Below are 17,572 nucleotides of genomic sequence, written 5' to 3' on the forward strand. Positions count from 1 at the left end.
GCGGCCCCCAGAAGATCCGGACCCCACCCCAGGGAGACAGCAGCCCCCAGAAGATCCGGACCCCACCCCAGGGAGACAGCAGCCCCCAGGAGACCCGGACCCCCCCCGGGAGACAGCGGCCCCCAGGAGACCCGGACCCCCCCCCTAGGGAGACAGCGGCCCCCAGGAGACCCGGACCCCCCCCCCTAGGGAGACAGCGGCCCCCAGGAGAGCCGGACCCCCGAGTCCTAGGGACACCCGGAGCTCCCTGGACAGACCCAGAGCAGCTCACAAAGCGGCGAAGGCGACTTCTCCCCGACCAACTTTCCAGCCGGGGGGCGGGGGGCGGGGCAGGGCCGGCCATCCCGCTCTGCCCCCCCCGCAGGTGTCGGCAGGAACCGCTGGTGGCGAAAATCGAAGCGCTCCAAGCAGGGGCGCGACCAATCCGCCGCCCCGCGGCCAGCCGTTCCTTGCCCCGCGCCCCCGCCCGCCCCGCCGCTCTTCGCCGGAGCCGGGCGCCCAGCCCCGCTGCGCTCCGGCGGGGGGGATCGATGGGCAGGGACCAGCCTCCCGCAGCTCCAGCCAGCAGACAGGCGGCGGGAGGAGACGAGCAGCCGGCCGCTCCGCCTTTGCTCCTTTCCCGTCCCGGGCTGGGGGCACCGCGCCGCGGTCACCCGCCCAGGGGACCCCCCGGGCCGCTGTCCCGCCCGGCGGCCCCGCCACCGGGCACCATTCCCCCGCCGGGGCGGCCGCGGCTGAGCGCGGGGAGGAAAACTTTGCTGGCCGCCGCGCTCGGCGTGGTGATGCTGCTGGCGCTGGTGATCCTCATCCCGGCGCTGGTGAGCTCGGCGGGCGCGGGCGGGCGCTACGAGATGCTGGGCACCTGCCGCATGGTCTGCGACCCCTACCTGGGCCGGGCGGCCGCCACCGCCGCCGCCAGCGCCCGCCCGGAGCCCGAGCCCCCCGGCGGGCCCCCGCCGCCCTCCACGCTGGTGCAGGGGCCGCAGGGCAAGCCGGGCCGGCCGGGCAAGGCGGGGGAGCCGGGCCCGCCGGGGGCCATGGGCCCGCCCGGGGCGCAGGGCGAGCGCGGCCAGCCGGGGCCGCCCGGGCCGCCCGGGCCGGCGGGGGGCAGCGGCGCCTTCAGCACGGCCACGTACAGCACCGCGCCCCGGGTGGCCTTCTACGCCGGGCTCAAGAACCCGCACGAGGGCTACGAGATCCTCAAGTTCGACGACGTGGTGACCAACCTGGGCAACAGCTACGAGGCGGCCACGGGCAAGTTCACGTGCAGCGTCCCGGGCACCTACTTCTTCACCTACCACGTGCTGATGCGCGGCGGGGACGGCACCAGCATGTGGGCGGATCTGTGCAAGAACGGGCAGGTGGGTGCGGGGCGCCGCGGCCCCCCGGGGCGGGGCGGGGCGGGGGCAGGGGCGGGGGCCCCCACCCCCCTCCCTCGGCGAGGGCCACGGGGCAGGGGCAGCCCAGCGCCCCGAGCGGTGGGTCCGGCTCCTGCCTGGGAGGGCCGCGTGGCTTGCGGGTCTCCGGGCTCCCATGGCTGAGCTGGGGCCGAGCCCAGGCCAGGCAGCTGGAAGTTGCGCTGGAGAATTTATTTTTAGACCGAGTCTTCCGCCCCACCCCCCAACAAAGTTTCTGTTCGAAGAGCGGGGCGAGAAGGGTCCGGGGGTTGGTATGGGGGGGGGAGGGAGGGGGTCTCTGGGCGGGGGTCCCGGGGCTGCAGTGGGGTCTCGGGGCGGGGGTCCCGGGGCTGGTATGGGGGGGGAAGGGGTCTCGGGGCGGGGGTCCTGGGGCTGCAGTGGAGTCTCGGGGAGGTGTGGGGCCGGTGCGTGGGGGGGGAAGGGGTCCCAGGGCTGCAGTGGGGTCTCAGGGCGGCGGTCCTGGGGCTGGTGTGGGGGGGAAGGGGTCTTGGGGCTGCAGTAGGGTCTCGGGGCTGGGGGTCCCTCACGTCTCCTGGCTGGGGAGGAAAGACAGTCTGGGCTTGGCCAGGCTCTCACAGTCGGTGGGTTTCAGAGAGCGGCAAGGCCCTTCGGCCAGCTGGTCTCTCCCTGGGTTCGCCCCCCCCCAGCCCGGCCCCTTCGCCCCTGGGGGTGCGGGTGCATGCGGGATGCTGGGGCGTTGTTTGGAGGGGAAGAGTCCGCGAAGGGAGCCCTGGCCCCGCTCCCAGCCCCCGGGGCGGCTGACTGCGGGCACCACCCGAGGGCTCCTGCCCGACGGCCGCTGGACAAAGCGGCCAGCCGATCTGGTGCGTGCGGGACCCGCCTTGCGCCTGCCTCGGGGCCGCGCGGTGTCTGATTGTCTGTCTGGTCCCGCTGTCTGTCCCCCTGGGTGGGCGGATCCCGAGCTCCCTGCCTGGGTCCGGTCTCGGAGGAAGGGCTGCGGCCATCGTCCCGGCTGAGGCCTCAGGTGCGAGGAGAGAAACTTGAGCTCCGCTTCCCTCCCGCAAGCCTCTCCCGGGCTGGCTGCCCCGAGCCTGGCTCCGCGCCCCGGGGCGCAGCGGGCGCTTGGAAGTTCACCAGCTCGGACACACCCTGTGCTGGGGCCCTCCCGCCTCCCACCCCAGGGAAATTGCCAGGGACAGAGGGGCTGCGGGATCTGGGGCCTTTTTACAGCGAACGGTTGCACCCCACTGCTTATTCAATTGGCCATTGCGCATGAGCAGCTGCCTTTCACAAGGCTCACCTGTGGGGTGCGATGAGTTTGGTGGGTCTCCGGTAGCTCCTGGCAGAGGGATGTTCACTTCACCCAAACCACAGCTGCCCGCTGATGTACAGAGCCAGCGCTGCTCAGACCAGAGGGGAAGGCCGGGATCCTCTGGTCTGGCCTCCTTTGTTAGAATATTTATTCATTCACCTGACGGTAGCACCCCCGGGTCCCAGCTGAGATCGCGCCCCATGGTAGAGGCGCTGCGGACAGAGTGAGAGACAGACCCTGCCCCACCTAAAGAGACAAAGGATAGGATGAGAAACAGGCACGGCCATTTGCCCAAGGTCACACTGCCAGAGCTGGGACTAGAACCAAGCTCACCTGCCGGCTATCAGTGCACTAGCCACTGGAGCCCACTGCCTTCTGTAAACCAGCAGAGGCACTGGGCAATTACAGCCTACACATCCCCATCTGTACAATGGGAGTAATAGAACCCTGCATTGGCAAGAGCTTGGCAGCCAAGGAGGAAAAGGCACAAAAGGTTATTTCTTCTTCTTGCTGCTACATTATAGATTGTTGTATTGACTCCTGGATTTGCTGTCCCAGGAGGCCAAAGGACCGGCGGGACCATGGAAAGTGGAACTTAAATCCAGACAGGGGTTGTGGGCTGGGTGCAGGAAGGCCTGGGTGAGGGTCTCCGGCCTGTGTTACTCAGACATCAGCCTGGATGATCAGAATGGTCCCTCCTTATCTCATGGGCAGCATCCCATCAGCAGGGGCAGTGTGTGCCAGCCTATGAGGCACCAGCTCTGTGCATACACAGATTTTATCAGTCTCCACGGCTGCCAATCCAGCACCTTTTACCAGGGCTAAATTCCCTTCACAACGTTAAGGCTTATTCATTCCCTCCTGCCACCCTAACACTGAAATATTCTTCACAGGGGTTTACTCCAGCACCTGGCAAAATGTCCTCTGCTCTCAGCCACTATCGGTGTTCTGCCAAGCTGCCACGCTCCACCCCAGAGGTGGCCGCACACTGGTGGTGTCCCCAATTTGTCAGGCTCCTTGAGATTCCACTTAGAATGCCCTGCAGACCTCATAGAAATGTCAAAGGCTATTTTGTGCACTGAAATCTACCTTCCTCTCCACCGTCACTAGAATCCCTCCCTTCCAAAGAAAACTGTCTGTGATTTAATGCACAGATCATCAGCTTTAATAATGACTTTCCTGTCACACCTTAAATGTCACCTGAGCTTAATTTTCGTCGGTGTCACCCGCTATTGTAGTGGAGCAGTCGTGCCACCATCATTAAGGATGAGTCTCAGTGATTCATTTGTAGGAGAGGGAAATCTGAGAGTCACACCCTCCCCTTTGCGACGTGCCCTGGGGCTTTACATGTCGACCAACTTCCATCCAGGGAGCAGGCTTTCTCCTCTAGTCTTTTCCCTGTAGTTCCCATTATCATTTGCTAAATGTGGGCCTGACCCTGTGTGCCCTGCACCCCCCCACTCCAAGGAACTCACAGTCTGAATGGATAAGACAGACACAGGACAAGAAGGGAAACAGAGGCAGAGAGAGGGCAGTCACTTGACAAGGTCATTGAGCACTCAGAGCCAGGATGAGACCTCAGCACTTACTGCCCTGTTCACTGGGCCATGGTCCCTCCCTGTGCTCCCTTCAGACAGCCCCTCTTGTCAGATACTTTTCCTCTGTTAGCAGAACACAGCGATGCTCGGCCCAAACTTGGGTTCCCGTGTCTGGGCTCAGATGTGCAAGGTGCTGAGCATGCTGGCCTCAGCCCACCAAGGCACTTAGCAGGTGCCTAACTGGAAGCATGTGAGTCGTCCTGTTGAAGCCAATGCCTTGAGTCATGTAATTAACGTTAATCATCTGCTTGGGTGGTTTGGAGCCACTGTGCTTAGCAGGCTCAGGTGCCGTTGTATTCCTACCCCCATCAGCTCGGGCAAGGTTGGCCGCTGACTGCAGTGGGGACAGGATCTGGCCAATGTTACCTGTGTTTTCACCCACGTTCTTACTGGAAAATTCCCCCTGTTAAAAGCACAGCTAGCCAGCACTGACTTCAGCACTGCAATTGGGCAGCCGGGGTCCTGGGGCAGAGTGGGAATATGGAAATCGTTAAATGAGAGACGTCTACTTGTGGGGTTGCTGCATTATGTGAATAATAATAATAATAAGTTGGGAGTAATAGAAATGGCTTTTTTCCTATTCAAAGTTTTATTGTTCTTACACATCCCTGATGTGCCCCTCTCGGCTGCGTCCGCTGTTAGCCGATGTGTCAGGATGCAGTCGGGACTGCAGGATCATCCATAAAGCTACAGGGTGGGGGTTTCAGAAAGGCCGACCAGAGACAGGCGTCAACATCCCAGGGGCTTCAGGCACTGAACTCCCTTCAACTTTGCTGGAAGATCCCAGCCCTTGTCGGTAGTTACACATTTCCTCCCTCAGGATTAACTTCTGCTCCCTATGGGCCCTCGGTGGCTCCCATTGAAATCAATGGGAAAACTCCCCTGAACTCCGGGGGCACGGGATGAAGGCCAGAGTCAGCCCTGCACCTGGCCCCAGACCTCTCTCTCCCGCTCAGTTAGAGCCTGATCCACAGGCCGCTGAACACGCAGGAGGCTCTTGACTGACTGCAGGGAGCTTTGGATCCGGCTCCTGAACTCTTGTTGTTTCCTGCACTCACGTAACCAGCTGCAGAGGTCTCGAAATGGTGGAGGGCTGGATCCTGCTGACACTGGTTTACTTGAGGGAAGCCCCTTCTAGCTGCTAGAACTTCCCGGCCCCGCAGGGTGAGGCTGGCTGCTGGGTGCGGGACGACCCCGAGTGCTCTGGCTGGAAGCAGGACAGCAGCAAGGTACATGCGTATGGCCCAGGGGAGTCATGGGGTTCAGCACGTGCTTAAAGTGAAATGTGCAGATCCATCTCTGCTCCTGAAGTGGGGCCGAGCTTGGTGGTTGTACTTGCAAGGCCAGGCACTCACAGATGAACAGAGTAAATAAAATCCATTTGTGTGTCTCTGCAATCCAGCACAATCGCCTTGTAGCTGTTGATAACGGGGGTTGGGACATGCCAGTCTCCAGGCCCCGCTTACTAATTGCGAACCCAATCTAGCTGTTACCGTACTTATCCAAGACAACTCACAGGGGCGGCAAGTGCTCTGGGGGTGAACAGTGCTGGCTAAACGATCACTGGGACGAGCACTTGAATGGAAAATGTGACTAAGACACTTTCAAAGAAAAATTCGCAGTAATTAGTTTTCCTATCTAAAAAGAGGCAAAATCTCCTAAATGGGAACAGAAGTTGGGGGTCAGTGTTGGAGGCCCCTAGCGCCATATATCCAGAATGGGATCCCCCCTCCCACTCCAGCCCCAATTATAATGGTGTGTGAGAGAATGAGTGAGAAGGGGAGAGGGAGTCAGGACTCCTGGGTTTTATTCCCATACCTAGGTGGGCTCATGATTTGTCTACTTGGCTGCATTCCTTTTGAACTGTAATACCCAGGTCTCAGAGCAGCGGGCAGGGCAGTCCAGTGGTCAAGGGCGTGGCCTGGGTGTCAGGACTCCGGGGTTCCAGTGATCACCACCAGTGGTTGCAGTGGGGAATAAGGACTCTTGGATCCTATTCCCACTTGTTTTCTGACCTTGGGCAAGTTCTTTAACCTCTCAGCACCCCCCCTGTGAAATTGGGTTTTCCCACTGATCTGCCTCCCCCTGTGTTGTGTGGCCAGACTTGGGACTGTCTGTGATGTGCTCAGCTGCGGGGGCCGAGGGAGAGCGGGAATTCTTACCCAGGGTGGGTGGGCGAGGACTTCTCTCTCCAAGGGAGAGCTCTCTGTTGCAATGGGAACCTCACTGTGACACTCCTAATTACCCAAATCATTCCCCTGGATTCCCTGTGATAGCATCTGTTGGACACGAGCCCACATTAGAAAGAAAGAAAGTTCTTTTGGAGCAAAGTGCTACTAATTACTGATGACATGTTTGGAATCCATTGTAAATCGCCTGATCCTGGGGAAGGAGGGGGCCGGGGGGCTGTGGAGCCATTGATTTCCTGTGGCTCTAGCAGGCCGGATTCTGCCCACCTTGCACTTTGCAGAGGGGGAAGGCAGCTGGAGATATTCCTGGCACGTTTCTGAGCCAGGCTGTCTGTGGCCCTGAGACACCGCTGAGCAGCCTGCTTCTCACCACAGTGATTGGCCCAGCCCTGTGTTTGGGTGCTTGGCTCAGCACTTGAGCACCCAGAGTCCCAGAGCTCCCCCCAGCCACCCAATGGGCTGGGCTGGGCTCAGCGGCTAAACCCAGAGGCTGATCCACATTGTTTTTGGCTTGGTCCCTTCTTTGCAAAAGCCTCATGTTGAGCCCTCGGGGCTGATGTTGCTCCATGCAGGTGGAACCCTCCCCCCATTGACTAGGAGAGTGCAGGATCAAGCCCATAAGCTGGGGCTCCCGGTTATGCATTATAGTCCCGACTCAGCAAAGCACACAGGCAACACCCCATTATAAACACGCGCTAAAATTCATGGGGACTTCAGCCCTCCGCATTCCCCTGCCCCCTCAGCCTGCATCCTGCCCCCCACATTCCTCTGCCCCCTCAGTCTTCCTCCTGCCCCCCACATTCCTCTGCCCCCTCAGTCTTCCTCCTGCCCCCCACATTTCTCTGCCCCCTCAGAGTTTCCTGCTCCCTACCACTGTGCCCTCCATGCTGCCCCCGCAGCCCCATTGCAGGCACCTCCACATTCCCCTGCCCCCTTCCTAGCTCTTCCCTTTGGGCAGCTTGTGGCTTCAGCCCTTGTGACAGTCATGGGAGATGGCGGCCATGTTGGATAAGGGTGACAATCGGTGAAACCCCTTTAAAAAGCCCCGGGCAGGTGGTGAAGGTGCAGACGCTCAGGACAGTGTCATGCTGCAGGCAGAGGTGCTGGAACGAGGGGTGCTGGGGGCTTGAAGTGGTTTCCATCACATGCAGCGTTTACAGTTTGGTTCAATGGCTCTCAGGCCCCCACTCTACACATTGTCCCAGCACCCTGGCTGTGGGGGCAGCTAGGGAGACCCAGTGTAATGATCCCCGGTGGCATTTGGCCTGGACGCAAAGGGGCTGGGATCTTTGGTGGCGAGAGGGATGAAGGGGCAGATACGAATGCAGAGAGACCCCAGCAGACCCCAGCGCTGCTCACGCAGCCTGAGCAGCTCCTCTCCGTCCTGCTGAAAACACTGAGTGGGGGGCCCGGTGTCACGGAGTGTGGGGGAGTCCAGGCCCTGCACCCCTCTTCCTGGGATTCACTGAGACTCTCAGACAGCCAGTAAAACAGAAGGTTTATTGGACAACAGGAACACAGTCCAAAACAGAGCTTGTGGGTACACCCAGGACCCCTCAGTCAAGTCCTTCTGGGGGAGCAGGGAGATTAGACCCCAGCCCTGGGGTTCCCTGTGTTCCTCCACCCAGCCCCAACCTGAAACTAACCCCCACCCCCCAGCAGGCTCCCTCCTGCAGCCTGTCTTCACATTCCTGGGCAGAGGTGTTACCTCCCCCTCCCCCTCCTGGCTCAGGTGACAGGCTCTCAGGTCTCCCATCCCCAGGGCACATTCCCAGGTCAACACTCCCCGCTCCCTGCTGCTTCACATCCTCACATCTCTCCCCCCTTCGAGACTGAACTGAGTGGGGTCACTGTGACCAGTGACCTGGGGAAGTTCGGGGCCCCCTCTCCGGGACAGCGCATCCGCTATCAGGTTGGCCCTTCCCTTCACGTGGACCACGTCCATGTCGTAATCCTGCAGGAGCAGGCTCCATCTCAGGAGTTTGGCGTTGGCTCCTTTCATCTGGTGCAGCCAGGTCCGGGGAGAGTGGTCGGTGTAGACGGTGAAGTGTCGCCCCGAAGAGATAGGGCTCTAGTTTCTTGAGGGCCCACACCATGGCCAGGCACTCCTTCTGGATGGCCGCGTAGTGTTGCTCCTGGGGTAGCAACTTCTTGCTCAGGTACACGATGGGGTGTCTCTCCCCCTTTTCATCCTCCTGCATTAACACGGCCCCCAGTCCCGTGTCTGAGGCATCGGTGAACACCACAAAGGGCTTGTCAAAGTCTGGGTTTGCCAGAACTGGGCCACTGATCAGAGCCTCCTTCAGCACCCGGAAAGCCTCCTGGCACTGCTCGGTCCAGACCACCTTGTCTGGCTTCCTCTTCTTGCATAGCTCAGTGATGGGGGTGACTATGGCGCTAAAGTGGGGCACAAATCTTCGGTAGTATCCTGCCATCCCAATAAAGGCTTGGACTTGCTTTTTGGTGTGCGGAGCAGGCCAGTCTCTGATCACCTCCACCTTGGCTGATTCCGGCTTTAGGCAGCCGCTCCCCACCCGATGGCCCAGGTAAGATACTTCAGCCATCCCCACCTTGAACTTCTCCGCTTTTACAGGCAGCCCAGCCCCCTGGAGTCAGTCCAGCACTTGTCTAACCTGGGACACGTGGTCCTCCCAGATCTGGCTAAAGACACAGATGTCATCAATATACGCCACAGCAAAACTCTCCATCCCCCTCAGTAGCTGGTGCACCAGGCGCTGGAAGGTGGCCGGCGCTCCCTTGAGGCCGAAAGGCAGGGTCAGGAACTCATAGAGCCCCAGAGGGGTGATAAAGGCTGATTTCAGCCGGGCATCTGCATCCAGCGGCACTTGCCAGTAGCCCTTTGTAAGGTCCATGGTGGTAAGGTACCAAGCTCCTCCCAGCTTGTCTAGGAGCTCGTCTGGCCTGGGCATGGGGTAGGCATCAGATACAGTGATGGCATTGAGCTTCCGATAGTCCACACAGAAATGGAGAGACCCATCCTTTTTGGAGACCAGCACCACCGGCGAGGCCCAAGGGCTGGCCGATGGCTGGATCACCCCCAAAGCCAGCATGTCCCGGACCTCTCTTTCCAGGTCCTGAGCAGTTTTCCCTGTGACTCGGAAGGGGGAGCATCTTATCGGCGGGTGCGACCCTGTCTGCACCCGGTGGACAGTCAGATTAGTGCGTCCAGGCTGGTTGGAAAACAGCTGTCGGTATGGATGCAGCACCCCCCTGACCTCAGCTTGCTGGGCAGGGGTTAGCTGATCCGAGAGGAGAATTGTTTCCAGGGGGGAACCAGCTCTGGTCCCAGGGAATAGATCTACTAAAGGGTCATCTCCCTGCTCCTCCCACTGTCCACACACGGCCAACACCACATTCCCCCTGGCATAATATGGCTTCATCATATTCACATGGTACACACGGCGGTGGTGCGCCCGGTTCGACAGCTCCACCACAGAGTTTACCTCGTTTAGCTGCTTGACGACCTTGAAAGGGCCCTCCCAGGCGGCCTGTAGTTTGTTCTTTCTCACGGGGATGAGAACCATCACCTGATCCCTGGTGGCGTAGGCACGGGCCCGCGCCGTGCGGTCATACCAGACCTTCTGCTTCTTCTGGGCTCTGGCCAGATTCTCCCTGGCCAGGCCCATGAGTTCAGCCAGTCTCTCTCGGAAGATCAGGACATACTCCACCACTGACTCTCCATCGGGAGTGGCCTTCCCCTCCCACTCGTCTCTCATCAGGTCCAGGGGGCCCCTCACCCTCCTTCCATATAACAGTTCGAAAGGCGAAAATCCGGTAGACTCCTGGGGCACCTGCCTGCACGCGAACAGCAGGTGAGGTAAGTATTTGTCCCAATCCTGCGGGTGCTGGTTCATAAAGGTTTTCAGCATCATCTTTAGCGTCCCGTTAAACCTCTCCACCAGCCCATTGGACTGGGGGTGATAAGCTGAGGCCCAGTCGTGCCGGACCCCACATTTCTCCCACAAGCACCAGAGCAGGGCCGACATGAAGTTGGACCCTTGATCTGTCAAGACTTCCTTGGGGAACCCCACTCAGCTGAAAATGGTCAGGAGCACATCCGCCACGGTGTCTGCTTCAATGGAAGATAAGGGCACTGCCTCGGGGTAGCGGGTGGCAAAATCTACCACCACCAGAATGTATTTCTTCCCCGACTGGGTCGTCTTGCTGAGAGGCCCCATGATGTCCATGGCCACCTTCTGGAAAGACTCCCTATGATGGGCAAAGGTCTCAAAGCCGCTTTCCCCTTGTCCCGGACCTTCCCCACCCTCTGACAGGGGTCACAGGATCGGCAATACTGCCGGACCGTGGTAAAGACCCCGGGCCAGTAAAAGTTCTGTAGCAACTTCTGCCGGGTGCGCCGGATTCCCTGGTTCCCTGAGAGGGGGATGTCATGGGCCAGGTACAGGAGCTTGCGGCGATACTTCTGGGGGACCACCAGCCGCCTCCTGATCCCACAGGACTCTACTTCCCCTGGGGGAGCCCATTCTCGGTACAGGAACCCCTTCTCCCACAGGAACCTCTCCTGGCAGCCTCTCCTCATGGTCCGTCCCACACTGAGGTCGGCCAGGTCCCTGAGCTTCCGCAAGGAGGGATCTTTCCTCTACTCGGCCTGGAACTCAGCAGCTGGGGAAGGGATGGGGACCGGTTCCCTCTCATTGGCCGGGTCTGAGGCCGCAGCCTCTCTGAGCCGTGCCCCTCGGCGCTCCCTCCCCACCAGGGTAGGGTCCTGCGCCTCCGGTGTGGTACCCTCCCCGAGGTCAGGGTGCAGTGCCCCTCGCCAGCTCTGGCTACGGGTCACAACCAGGGTGGTCTGGGGCTTGCTTGGCCAGTCCTCTAGGTCTCCACCCATCAAAACTTCAGTGGGCAAATGGTGGTGTACCCCCACATTGTTGGGGTCCCCTTGGCCCCCCATTTCAGGTGTACCCTTGCAACAGGCACCTTAAATGGGGTCCCGCCCACCCCCATCAGGGTCAGGTAGGTGTTGGGCACCACCCGATCTGGAGCCACCACCTCGGGCCGGGCCAGCGTCACCTCCGCGCCCGTATCCCAGTATCCATTGACCTTCCTCCCATCCACCTCCAGGGGAACAAGGCACTCTCTCCGGAGGGACAGCCCCGCGCCCACCCTGTAAACCGAGCACCCTGAGTCCAGAGTCTCCAGCCCTCTGGCGGAGCTGGCCTGGGGTACTCTTCCCTCCTGCGCAGGTGGTAAACTGGTAGCCCCCCTTGCCTGGGTCGTCTGCCCCTCGTCCAGCTGGGTCCCTACCCAGTTAACCCTGGGTAGGTTGGGTCTGCTCAGTCTGTCCCTGAGCCCGGGGCACTGGGTCTGTACGTGGTCTCTCTGGCCACAGTGATAGCAGCTCAGGTCACGTTGGTCCCCTCGAGCGGGTCGGAGGGGCCCGACGCCAGGCGTTCCCCTTTGGAGGGGGTTCTCCCTATTTCCCTGCTGGGAGGCCCCATGGTGACTCTCTCTCTGCATCGGGGGGGGCCTATTCTTTTGGGACTCCTCCCGACTGCCCCCTGACCGACTGTTCACAAACTCGTCGGCCAGCTGCCCTGCGTGCTGGGGGTTCTCGAGCTTTTTGTCCACCAACCACAGCCTCAGGTCGGAAGGGCACTGTTCATACAGTTGCTCCAGTACGATTAGGTCAAGCAGGTCCTCTTTAGCTTGGGCCCCAGCTGTCCACTTGCGGGCATATCCCTGCATCCGGTTGACCAGTTGTAGGTAGGTGACCTCAGGCGTTTTACGCTGACTCCAGAACCTTCTCCGGTACATCTCGGGGGTCAGCCCAAACTCACAGAGCAGGGCCTGTTTGAACAGTTCACAGTCCTCTGCCTCCGCCCCTGTCATTTGGCTGTACACCTCCACGGCTTTGGGGTCCAGTAAGGGGGTGAGAAACTGGAGCCTGTCAGCAGGGTCAACCCTGTGCATCTCGCAGGCATTCTCAAAGGCCGTCAGGAAGCTATCTATGTCCTCCCCCTCCTTCCGCTGGGCCAGGAAGCACTTATCAAAGCTCCTTGCAGCCTTGGGTCCCCCTTCACTCTACGCAGCCGGGGCCCCACCGCTCCTCAGCCTTGCCAGCTCCAGTTCATGCTATCTTTGTTTCTCCTTCTCTTGACGTTCCCTCTCTTTCTCCTCCTGCTCATGTTGACGTTGTTTCTCCTTCTCCTCCTGCTCATGTTGACGTTGTTTCTCCTTCCCCTCCTGCTCATGCCCAGGTTGTTTTTCATGATCCTCCAGCTCCCTCATTTTCATCTCCCTCTCCCATTCCAGCCGCATCCGGTCCAGAGATGGGGAGCTCCGCCGGGAGGATCCCCTGCTGGCTGCCGGGGTCAGGGTGCCCTCGCTATTCGCTGGGCTTCCCCCAACCCCTCCCCCAGGCATAGGTAGGAAGGGTCTCGGGATGTCCTCAGCAGCAGTCTGACCCCTCCCAGCCCGGTCAGGCCCCAGGGCCCACACTGCGTCCACCGGGCGGCTTCCCTCAGGGACAGGGATCAGGTCATCCAAGCGATCCTTCTCCTCCAACTGGGCAATCAGCTGTTCCTTGGTGGACCTCCCAATGCGCAGCCCCCTCTGCCTGCACAGCTCCACCAGGTCGCTCTTAAGGCGTTTAGTGTACATCTCCCTGCTGGCCACTCGCAGGCCGGGCAGCTTTCCACGGTTTCCAGGAAAAGCCCCTAGTGTGCCAGTCCTTCTTGAGGTCACCACCTCTTTGCCAGGGTCGAGCTGCAGACTCCTCCGCCCCTGGGACCGCTCACTGCAATCCCCCGGGGGACCCTGTTACTGCAAAAGTCCTTCTCTCTGGTCACACACTCCCAGGGGTTAACCGCCCCCTGAAACTGTCTCTCTCTGACTCTTCAGCACGCCTGGTCCCCGTCAATCCCCCTTTGTTTTACTGTTCCCCAGTCACTTACTGCAGGAAGCACCGTTCACGGGGTGCAGTACATCCCACCTCTGCCACCAGTTGTCACGGAGTGTGGGGGAGTCCAGGCCCTGCACCCCTCTTCCTGGGATTCACTGAGACTCTCAGACAGCCAGTAAAACAGAAGGTTTATTGGACAACAGGAACACAGTCCAAAACAGAGCTTGTGTGTACACCCAGGACCCCTCAGTCAAGTCCTTCTGGGGGAGCAGGGAGCTTAGACCCCAGCCCTGGGGTTCCCTGTGTTCCTCCACCCAGCCCCAAACTGAAACTAACCCCGCCCCCCCCCCCCCCCCCCCCCCCCCCCCCGCAGGCTCCCTCCTGCAGCCTGTCTTCACATTCCTGGGCAGAGGTGTTACCTCCCCCTCCCCCTCCTGGCTCAGGTGACAGGCTCTCAGGTCTCCCACCCCCAGGGCACATTCCCAGGTCAACACTCCCCCCTCCCTGCTGCATCATATAGTCACACCCGGGGCTACGGGGACTGGGCTGGAACGTTTCTAATTGAACCAGGCACGTGGGGCTGATAGGACGGTCCGGCAGGGCCTGGGGACACCTCGCCACTCACCCCTCCTGCCTTGTTACAGACGTGTAGCAAGGAGAAGGCTGAGGGGCTGAGACCCTGAGCCAGGAGGAGCCTCCTCCTTCCACTAATTGGGAGGAAATGGAGCGTGGGCATCCCAGGTCTAGCGCTCAGCCCGCTGGGGAGAGCCGCAGCTGCCCCCAGAGTCGTCATCAGAGACCTGATCATGCGGAGTGCTCAGCACACTCCACTTGGGGTCCAGCAGATACCAGCACCTTGCAGGATCTGACCTCGCAGGCCTCTTCCCGCAGCCTGTGCCCACAGCCCTGCCCCACACTGCCCCATGGAAGTCTGTGACATCATGCACAGGCAAGGGATGTGGCTGGGAGTAAGAGCTGGAAAGGCAAGGCCCTTTGGACCCCAGAATGGCATCTGGGAGCGAGGGGGTGGCCTGTCACAGGACAAGCCCCTCCAATCCTCTGGCTCTCTGGGCATGTCACCGTGACACTTTGTTCCACAAAGCTCCTGCCCAGAGGAGGCTGCAGGTGAATTGTTCTAGCTTGTAACATGCAAAAAACCAAACCAGAACCAAACCAAACCTGCTCTTTGATATTTAAGTTTAATTTCCTCTGACAAACCCCAGCTCAGGGGTTGCTGATCTGTCTCTTATTTAAACTGCATTCCCACCGCAGGGCTTCCTCCCTGCCCGTCATGTGGGAATTTGCCTCTTGAGGAAAACACCATCCTCTTGAGATAGCTGGTTGGTGCGTATTCCCAGGCGCTCTCATACTGCGTTGCGGAGGGCTATGGAAATACCTGGGCAGAGAGATTCAGCTTCCGCTTTTTAGTTATCATTATGATTTTTATGGTGTTGCAGTGGATTTTAGTGCACTGCCCTGGGACTGTGCTATCCCGAGCGTCTGCAGCATTAAGCAGACAGGAATATGCAGCAGGAAATGCAATCCAACCCACTGTCCAGGGATTCGGGACCCCAGCGCTCTAGGGGTGCTAGAGATCCCAGACTGTTGTGCAGAGATAGCTCTGGATTCCAAACACCCCAGATCCAGGGACTCCAGAGTTTTACTTTCAGACTCATCTTTATTGCCAAGCGCTGGGAGATACTGTGCGTGTGAATGGCACTACACGGATAGAGCACACATTGCTGTGTGGTTATTGAGCTCAGTTTGGGAGACTGTTGTTTAACCGCGAGGAGCACAGTGGGGATTCCGGGCATTAGGGGCTCAGAGAGTTGGGAGCAGGTTGGATGTTCTAAAGCCGATAGTTTTGCAGCACTCATTATGTAATGAATCACAGCCTAGCCATGTATGGTACGTCTACACTGCAATAAAACACACGCACACACAGCTGACTCCGGCTCACAGGGCTAATTGCAGTGTAGATGTTTAGGCTCGGACTGGAGCCCGGGCTCTGGGACCCTCCTCCCTCGTGGGATATCAGAGCCTGGGCCCAGCCCGAGCCAGAACGTTTAAGCTGTGGTTTTATAGACCTTCCGCCTGAGCCAGAGTCAGCTGACCTGGGCCAGCCATGGGTGTTTTATTGCAGAATAGACCTACCCTTAGGCAAGGATCAAACCTGGCGCTGTTAGCTCCAAAAACACTGGACTAAAGCAGCAGCCCTTTTGGCTGTGAGTGACAGCTGCTCATCCCACTGAGACTGGTCCCGAGAAGAAGCAGGATCAATGTGCTAATCCAATGTCTTACCCTGTGGCCAGTCCCTTAACTCAGGACCTCACAGGTGCCTCCGATCGCACAGTGACATGGCCATCTGTGCGTGCACCACTTTCTCCGTGCAAAGCAAACCCAGGTGCAAACGGCGCTGGTGCATGTGATCACCATGTTACACAGGCAGCCGTGACACGCACGCATCTTGTAGGAGGCTCCTTGGGATAGCCGGTGACAGTTTCACGGCAGGAATCTGAAGGCACAGGAAGTGCGCAGCCGGCTGGGTGTGTATTGTCTTGTGCACAGATCAGGGTGCACATGGAGATTTGTGAGTGAATTTCGCAGGGCGGACACTGAACACGATAATCTGTGGTCAGCACAACCCCAGATAGTCTGTGCTCCGCTTTTTATTACATGGGAAGCAACACTCTGCGGCCGAGTCACCTCGCTCCGGGGGCAGCAGCTAGCGGAGGGCGTTCTGCTCACCGGACACTGGGGCTGAAGGAGTCTCATCTCTCAGTGCTGGCGGCCGAAGCCGAGCCTTAGAGCCCAGTGATAGATTCTGGATGTTTGAGCGTCTGTAATCATCCCAGAATGAATCAGCTACTCATGTGTTCAGCTCTGAATCCCCAAGTCTTCAGGGTTTAATCGGTGGTTCTTGTCTTTCATAGATAATTATGGGTCTTAGGTGTGGAGCCCTTTCTTAACGGGGCTCAGTCAATTTCATTTCACGCCAAAGTACCTGACCCACCACGGCCTTACTCCAGCGTTATGAAATCAGTGGAGTTACGCTGGCATAAAACTGGAGGAATGCAGCAGGGAATGAGACTCGAGATGTAGGTTTTCTTAAGTGGGGAGGTTTGCGGGGGTACAGAGTGTAGTGTGACTAGCAGTGTTTTGGTGAATTCCTTTTAATTTCAAAACATACAAAATATTTTTGGATTTGACTCTTCTGTAGCATCCTGAAGACAAACGTAACCAGAGCCTAACTGGACTAGTGCATCAGAACCAACAAGTGAAACTTACTAGAAAAAATAATTGAAGCCCCCTAATCTGGTTTCCAGTGTTGCACACCCCAAGTGTTCAGACATCATGAGGCAGAACCCCCAAAACCATGAAACTGACTTCAAATCACGAGATTAAAAAAACAACACCCCAAGCTGTGGGGTTTGTTGCCAGCTGGTGTCTGAGCCATAAGGGGACACCTGGGTTACATTTCTGAGTTTTTCCCTGCAACCAGGAAATGCTAGAAACTTTGAAACAAACACCAAATAGCACAAGACTTGTGATGAAAATGGTGGGAATTGGCAAGGCCAAGTTTTCCCATTTCAGGCATCATCCGATTGAAATGAACAATGATCACGAGCACAGAGAAGTCAATCAGCTTTTAACTTGCTTTCAGATTTTGCCCTCTAAGGCCCAGCCCTGCGAATACTGAAGTGTGTGAGTAATGTTACTTGTGACCGCAATCTAACTGAACCACTAACCCAGGAACCTATCCTTGCAACAAAGCCCGTTGCCAACTGTGCCCACATATCTATTCAGGGGACACCATCACAGGGCCTAATAACATCAGCCACACTATCAGAGGCTCATTCACCTGCACATCCACCAATGTGATATATGCCATCATGTGCCAGCAATGCCCCTCTGCCATTTACATTGGTCAAACTGGACAGTCTCTACGCAAAAGAATAAATGGACACAAATCAGATGTCAAGAATTATAACATTCATAAACCAGTCGGAGAACACTTCAATCTCTCTGGTCACGCAATTACAGACATGAAGGTCGCTATCTTACAACAAAAAAACTTCAAATCCAGACTCCAGCGAGAAACTGCTGAATTGGAATTCATTTACAAATTGGATATTATTAATTTAGGCTTAAATAGAGACTGGGAGTGGCTAAGTCATTATGCAAGGTAGCCTATTTCCCCTTGTTTTTTC

At 58.4% G+C, this 17,572-nt stretch overlaps 1 protein-coding gene across 1 annotated transcript in view; it reads left to right on the top strand.

The window, feature by feature from the left end:
- The first annotated feature begins 530 nt into the window (after nucleotides 1–530).
- C1QL1 (complement C1q like 1) overlaps nucleotides 531–17,572 on the top strand; it is a 76,296-nt gene continuing 59,254 nt past the window's right edge. The window contains exon 1 of the mRNA XM_077806476.1: nucleotides 531–1,361. Within this exon, the coding sequence (XP_077662602.1) occupies nucleotides 531–1,361 (831 nt within the window). The remainder of the gene's footprint in view (nucleotides 1,362–17,572) is intronic.

The sequence above is a fragment of the Eretmochelys imbricata genome, chromosome 27 (assembly GCF_965152235.1).
Source record: "Eretmochelys imbricata isolate rEreImb1 chromosome 27, rEreImb1.hap1, whole genome shotgun sequence".
NCBI classification, from domain to species: Eukaryota; Metazoa; Chordata; order Testudines; family Cheloniidae; genus Eretmochelys; species Eretmochelys imbricata.